General features: G+C 39.0%; 1 protein-coding gene across 2 annotated transcripts in view; it reads left to right on the plus strand.

Moving 5' to 3' along the window:
- LOC148041278 (acyl-acyl carrier protein thioesterase TE3, chloroplastic-like) overlaps positions 1-7453 on the plus strand; it is a 96777-nt gene extending 89324 nt beyond the window's left edge. Inside the window, exon 5 of one of the 2 annotated variants that reach the window (XM_087678821.1) lies at positions 7419-7453. In XM_087678821.1, the coding sequence (XP_087534947.1) occupies positions 7419-7421 (3 nt within the window). In that variant the 3' untranslated portion in view covers positions 7422-7453. Of the gene's footprint in view, positions 1-3800; positions 4635-7418 lie in introns of those variants that run through there. The other variant, XM_087678814.1, reaches the window with a different exon arrangement.
- Positions 7454-8062: the final 609 nt, after the last annotated feature.

The raw sequence follows: 8062 nt of genomic DNA on the forward strand, positions 1-8062 counted from the left end.
TCAAATTTGGATCTAGGCCAATTTATTAGCCACTAATATTAGTGGTAACATTAAAGACAAGGCATTAATTAATTAATTAATATGAATTTAAAGGCTAATAACTACTCAAGGATGCTTGGAAGACAAATTGGTCTAGCCAATTTAATTTTTGGTTGGTAAAATTATTTTTCTAGACACTAGAATAATCAATAAATTAAATTTGAAATGAGATTAGAAGATTGTCACTTGTGAAAACTTGCCCATGCAAATGGAAAAAATGTTTTTGGGGATTAGTGAAAGTCTATTCCACTCATTGTGAGAGAAAATGAGACTATTAGAGAGTAAGGAGATACTACTGATGTGATTTGCAGCCATTATGAACCATTCTTACAGCAAGTGATAGAAGTTTGGATCCCTCCAAGAGTGGCATTGTCTTATGCCAGAAGGGTTCTTCCAAGTTGGATCAACCAATATTTTATGCAAGCCGAAAGATCCTCGATAGAGAATGAAACTATATAGTGACAAAGCTTGAGTGCTTGGCAATGGTGTTTGCATTGGAGAAGTTCCGACATTATCTATTGTCAACGCATTTCAAATTCTACATGGACCATGAAGCCCTGCCCTTCCTGATGAACAAAGCAGATATTAAAGGATGAATGATGAGATGGTTGCTCCTATTCCAGGAGTTTGATTTTGAAGTGTCATTAAGCCTGGTCGTTCCCATGTCCTAGCCGATCATCTGTCATGGATCCCTCAAACTGTAGAAGAGGAGTAGGATGATCCGGACCTCCCTGATGCTTCCTTATTCTTGGTTGAGACTGTATCCCCCTGGCATCTCGAGCCATGAGAAGAAGAAGCTTCTATTGGAATCATCCCCCTACACCTTGTTAGGTAGCGCTCTGTACAAGAAAGGAAAGGATGAAGTCTTACGAAGATGTGTTGCAAGAGAAGAAATCGGCATAGTCTTGAAAGCATGCCATGACGAGCCATGTGGTAGACACTTTGTAAGAGAAGCAACAGCTAGAAAGGCCTTACTTGCAAGATATTGGTGGCCAACCCTCTATAAGGATGCTTGTGACTACTGCAAGAGATGCGATGCTTGTCAGTGAATGGGAAGGCCTACCAAATCCAGTGCCATGCCCTTGCACCCCACTCTTCCCCTAAAGCCGTTCGAGATGTGGGGGATTTATTTTGTGGGTCCCATTGATCTACCCACCAGAAGAAAGCAGAACATATACATCCTGGTATGTACGGATTATGTCACCAAGTGGTGTGAAGCTAAAGCTCTGAAGCGGGACGATGGAAATAACGTGGCATTGTTCCTGTATGAGAATATCATCACCCATTTTGGCAGTCCCCTAAAGCTCATAAGTGACCGAGGTACGCACTTCCTTAATAAGATTATGGAAGAGTTGACAAAAATGTATAAGATTCGCAATCGCAAGTCCACCCCTTATTACCCCAGAGCCAACGGCCAAGTTGAAGTCATTAATCGCATCCTCTGCTCGATCCTAACAATGACGATTGCCGCATATTGCTGTGATTGAGATGATCAACTTGCAAAGGCCCTCTGGGCATACATAATCTCCCATAAGACAGCTACAGGACAAAATCCTTTCTAGTTGGTGTATGGAACAGAAGCTGTCTTTCCTGTTGAACTTGAGCTACCCTCTTTGCACATGGCCATTATAGCCTAAGGTCCTTCAAGTGCAGGTGATATCATATAGTAGAGAGTAGTAGTCTTTCTAGTGGTCCTAAGTTGTAGGTGACGGCTTCCATGGTTGTTTGAGCAGGGTAGCAACAGTTTTTTAGCCTTCCTCGAGATGAAACTCCAAAATTTCTCACTCTATAGCATTCTCTCTTAGCCCCAATCATTTGTCAAAGTTATCTTAGTAAAATCTAGCCATTTGAGCCATCAAAGGTGGAGATATTAGAATATCTCTGCTGTAAACGCTAATCTACAATAAAAATTAGGGTTTAACAGCCACCTCGGGATATATGCTCAGAATTGAGGGCCTAGGACTTGAATTCAAACAGTTCAAATTGTGGAATTTCAAGGAGATTCAGGAGACCTGCCAACCAATATTGGTTTTGCGGCTAAATTTGTCTTTCAAGGAGCAAGGTGAAGGCCAATTCGTGAGCAAACCAAGGGGCAAATTGGTTTGGAGGCTTACTAATTAGTTTTGACAGTAAGAGACGCTTGGATTAGCGGAGCAAATCCAAGGATCTCGATTATACTCTTTCCATTTGCAATATAAGTTAAAGAAATACCACAAGAGGCATCAATTTTGGGACCAATAGACTATCCAATATCCAAGATTAAAATGGTAACATTTGCATTTTCAGTTTATGTGAATTTGGTGCTTGCTGTAATTACTGTTGAATCAGGTCACTACCACCCTCTCCAAGGAGGAAGGCTGGTTTTATTGCTACTCAATCAACAGCACAAAATCTTGTGTAAACAATTACCCTTTCCACAGCTTTAGTGTGGAGAAAGATACTGCCTTGAATAGTGGTAATTTTTCAAGGCGCCTCGACCATGTGGTCATTTGTATCCCCAATAGCGAGGTGTGAAACAAAACTTGTGTCATTTTCTTGTTAATAGCAGGTCTGCATACACTTGGACTTAAAGAGTGATCAAAATACATAGAAGTTGAAGCTTGGTGTTGCCTTTGCCAACAATCTTGCCATGCTGAACAATAGCCATGACTACACCACCTTGTGGCATCATAACCTAGCCATAACAATAGCTGTGCATCCACAGCTCATGGTATAACCTTTGGTCCAGAACTTACCAAATAACCTGCAGAGATTTTGGCAGACCTCTTGGACAGTTTGAGGCTGTAAGGTCACTTTGTTTGTCCTGTTCACAGCTAGACAGGTCTGCTAGTTGCCATTTGGCCCCTGATGGCCTCAACTGCTGTAGATGTCCCAACTGATTTGCTTACAGTCTACCTGAGAGGTCCTGTTTTCCCCCTCTTTTTGTAACTTGTATGGGGGGCAATTGTAACAGGAGAGGGCATCTACAAAATATCTGATGATTTTAACAGGCTAGGTACATCCAATTCTTGCTTTTTTTTTTGGGGGAGGGGGGGTTGGTTTAAAGAAGTGGTAAGTGGTAATTATGTTGCTCATAATATTTTACAATGAAGTACATGTGCTCAACGGTCTAGCTGGAGCTGTCTCAAAAATTACAAATCATCCTATATACAAACCTCTCAAGGTGGTCTTTCTGGGGAAGATGGGGCGCCGCAGGGTGTGTGTGTGTGGTGTTTTGGTATATGTATGGAGGAAAGAAGCCATGGAGGGGGAAGGTATTGCTGCTACCCAGCTGCCATCCCATTCTTGCATAGGCTTTACCTTTTCAAGGTTAGTGTGAATGCTACCTTGACTGATGGTATATCTCGAGTGATGCACAAAAGTGAGGCTTTTTCCGCTTGATAAACTACGCACAAAAGTGGAGCTTTTTCCTCTTGATAAACTATGGACATCTTGCTCATGCTGCTGCTCTAATTATGTTTAAAAGATCAAAATTCTAAACACAAAAACTTTAGGTGCCTTGCAAAATGCTTACTTTAGTTTGATTAATTCTCATACAGTGGGGTATTCTACGTTTATTGAAAGCTGAACAGGATCGTAGGTTCTGAGATCTTCTCTACCAGGATGGCTGATGACGTTTAATGCCTGTTGTGGTTATATGCAAATGACACTCTTTAAGATGCAAATATCAGTACTGTACAATCGGCTGGCATTGTTTACATGAGTACGAGGGCTCTCCTTAAGTGGTTTTTGTATAATTGTGCCTGGCCTTTTTTGGACAGCCTGTTTTGGAAGCAAAGGCCACTGCTGTCTGCCTTGACAAGAACTACAGGCCTGTACGTTTCCCGGCAGACTTCAAATCAAAGCTTGTGCTCTTTCTGAGAAAGGAGAGGGGAATGGAGAGCTCCTGACTAGTGAACCAACTCGTTTATGATTTAAAAGATGTAGAAACGAACACAGTTCGATTACATATGTTCCGGTGGGCAAGTCAGCAGGGAACCCACTACCTCGGAGCAGTCAGAGAATGATGACAAATCTTATAATGCCATGACTGCTTGTCTGCATTTGAAAGCTTACCGTTGGTGGTGGTTACAAGGCAACTCGAGAGACGAAAAACTCCAGAAGACATGATGTGCCCTACTATAGAAGTGCTGTCCACGGACCACTAGTCAAATCCTAATACTTGAAACGTGCATCAGAACGCTTACATGAATGGCGTAAGCACAGATCACGATTCACATCCTGTATCGCCTGGATGCTGGATTTTTCATTGCGTTGGTGCTCGCGACTCGCGAGTCGCAGCCTTTTATCGTGATTTCGCGGTGAACATCTTATTCATTACTTACCGTTACAAGCTACCGATGCCAAATTCCAATATATGGCATGGATTCATGAAATAAATGAGGTGCCCCCCCACGCCCAAAAACCCCACACACACACACACACTCACTCTCTCTCTCTCTCTCTCTCTCTCTCTCTCTCAAGTAACAAATCACTTATGTATGGGTTTTAAAAACTCTCTGAACCTTGAATTTATATGCTCGTGGCTGCATCATAGGGAGTATTTTCAAAATTTTTATGCTTGGGCTGCTAATATTTGGGCCCTACTACAATCTTTATTGCCATATGATTGAATTGATCAATTAACTACTGTTTTACAATTTGATTCGGCACCGGTGCACATGCGTGCATGCGAACGCACACATTTTTGCTTGGACTTTCTTAGCCGTGGTGGGCAATTTACTACCAAAAGCATAGGTTATCAACATGACTGATGTGACAATTGAATGTCAATCATATTGAACAACAATCTGAGTGTTAGTGTTAAGCCCCAATTTGATTTACTATTCACTTGAAGTACCCAATGGTGCTTGGTAGGCATTTGGTGGGTTTAGTTCCTCCAATGTCAAGAGAGGGCTACATCCCTCTTCAATGGGTATTAGTTTAATCACAGTCCAAGTTAGACTCACCAGTATCAATTTCTTGAGTTTACTTGGGATTTCCGATGTTAAAGAGCATGCTAAAGAGTGCCCACTTGGGAAAAGGTTTGAAATGGGAAAACATTTCTAAGTGATCAAATGTCACTTTAGAAAATCATTATTTTTGAAGGCCATGAGATTTCTTTCTTTGGGTCAAATTTTGGGCTTCGTGGATCCTTATACCATAGGTGTTATATTGGTGTTTTAGGTGTATTTTATATATATGTGCTTTTCACAAATTTTTGCCTTTTTTGAGTAGGCTTTGCTATGAAGTTTATTCTCTTTGTACATTTTATCTATTGATGATATTGAATAGTTTCACATGCGTGTGCGCACACATAAGTAGCTCATTCATCAACTTGAAGTGCATTCTCAATACCAAAAGCAGAGATTGATATCAACATGCCGGTTGTAGCAATTGAATGTTGAATGCTAATCTCAGACAATCTTTTGAATGTTGGGATGAAGTCTTAGTTTAATTGCATACTATACACTTGCAATGCATAATGGAAATCTACATTTTTTAATCATAGTTTAAGTTAGGCCACCACAAATTCTTGAGTTTGCTCAAACTTTGAAGACAACTACATGTAAAATAATGTCTAGTTGGGAAATGTTTGAAAGTAGAGTACACTCATAAGTGATCAATTGTCACATTAGACAATTTTGATCTTAGTGGAGTATACTTCTAAGGGATCAAATATGTAATATTGGTAAGTTAATTATGCAAAAATATGAGGCACAAATTTGTACTAGATGGTGCATTGTGTGTGTGCAAATCATAAAAAGTTGAGGCTCACAAATGACAACTTTGTAGATCTAATAACCAATGGAGAGTCATCCTCATTCACATTTGATTATTATTTGCAAATGCAATACATTGGAATACATTAAAAAAGTTAGAATATCTTCAAAAGCTTCCAATTTTGTCATGGTGGAGGCAAAGCTTGGCAAACTCCTCACTTAATCTGATGAATGATTTAGTGTTTGGTCTTATGTAGGTTGCTCATTAGAATACTACCTTGGTGAAATCTATTGCTTGATTGGTGAAACAAAATAACATAAAGGACAAAATACTAGCCTGACTCTCTACTTGGCTATATTCCTACCTTTCCTTGTCCCTTCAATTCCATGGTGGACTACCTAATACACAAATCGTTGTTTGCATGATTAGCAACAACATAGTATATGTAGTCAATATATGATGTGATAAGAGTGGTGTGCTTTAAGTGTTGAGCTTGGCAAGCACGCTAGCTACTGCACAAAACATTTGATAAGTCAAGCAATGCAACTATGAAAGAATGTACTTTTCAAGTGAGCCACCTTTTACAATTTGTTTTGTTTGTTGGGTAAAATGTGAAACAAACAAGTTCAAATCCCTTTGGCCATACTCTAATTTCTCTATTGTCTCATATTGTTGCATCCCTCTTATTTTATTTGGTGCTTCTTCTCTCTTTTCGAACTCTATGGGTTTCCTCTTCTCATCCTTGTCTCTTCCTTAAAGCTTGAAATTATTGACTTAACTTTGGAGCTCAAAGGAATCAAGTAGTGCAAGGAGAAGAGAGTGATATTGAGATTTTTATATATTTGAAGGAAAATTATGAATGGAGGTGATGGTATTCTTGCTATTGGGCATCAACCACAAACATTGGCAATGAAGTAGCATTTTTTCAAGCATAGGAGCTATATTATTATTTTTGTGGGTACAAGGCTTTTATTCTCTTAACTTCAAGTTATTATCTTGTTTCCTTTTCCTTTTGGTACTTTTACATATTCATATTCCTTCAAAAACCATTTTACTTAGGTCAATTTCTTAATCCACCTTGAGGGAGCTAAGGCAAGTCACTTGGAGAGTTTAAGCTTAATATCGGGACTTATAGTTGCTATTTGTATAATCATGTGTTACACTTGTGCTTGTAAACCATTTTTCTTAATCTCTTGGGAGTTGTACTTGCTATTTCTATAGTCATGTGTCACATTTGTGCTTATAACTTAGAAACGTTTTTTCAATTTGGGCAAATCACTTTGACTAGTGGAAACAAGAGTCATTGTGGCTATTAGCCATTGTGGGGATCACTTGCTGAATAGGTTAACCAACACAACATGATGACATGCTTGAAACTCCTTTGCTCTTTGATCCTTGTTGAATCCATTTGAAAGTAAAAATTATTTTAACATGTTTGTAAGTGATATACTTTTCGTTTTGGCGTAGACAACTCTATGATTGAGGTGCTTGAAAGAAGACAATAATATTGTCAAACCTTGCAAATTTGAGTATAATCATGTAATTATTGCAACCTTGTATACTTGAGTGTTTGTTTCCTTGATTAAGACATGGCCTCAAGCTAAACATTCCACCAGGATACTACCTTCTCTCTTGGACATTTTGTTTAAAAAAGCTTTTCTTATGATGCCATGTAGTGAGAAGTTCCTAAAAGCGATGACTTGGAAAACGTGTGAATTCACACTTCACACCACCAAACAACAAGCAAGCAAGTGGTCTGTGATGCCTTTGAGGGGTTGGTTGGGTGGGCCAAAAGCATCAGAACATCATTATGAAAAACTAGTGTATGAAATGAAGGAGAATGTAAATATCTTGTGTGAATTTCAACCATTCATGATATCCATATCTAGACGTACCTTAAATGGTGGTTTCCTTGAAGCCTTCGGGCCATGAGTACTTCTGGCTTTTCAATTCCTCTATGAAATTGTATGTGAAAAGCATACAATAAAAAACAATAAAGAAATCATGAATAGCCACTAAGTGGAAAAAAATCCTAGATTTGAGTGTTTTGAACACAAGTCCTATTTATCTTATTGTGAAGTCAAAGTTTTACACTATCCAACCACAAGCATGTAAGTGGAGATTATGTAGCCTTGCACAGGTCAATTGGCTTGCACTTGCCACAGCTTTAAGTAACTACCCCTAGCTTCCTTCCCATTAAAGTTTAAGACTAGCTTCAATCACACCTTTGTATTGACCATGTGTAGATATATCCAACCAACATTTTCACGTATTTGATTGATTTTGCGAATATGTTACTTTACTACTATATTATTTTGGT

This window comes from Lygodium microphyllum, chromosome 1, assembly GCF_053477565.2.
Source record: "Lygodium microphyllum isolate KBCC chromosome 1, Lygodium_microphyllum_v1.1.10, whole genome shotgun sequence".
In the NCBI taxonomy this organism is placed as follows: Eukaryota; Viridiplantae; Streptophyta; class Polypodiopsida; order Schizaeales; family Lygodiaceae; genus Lygodium; species Lygodium microphyllum.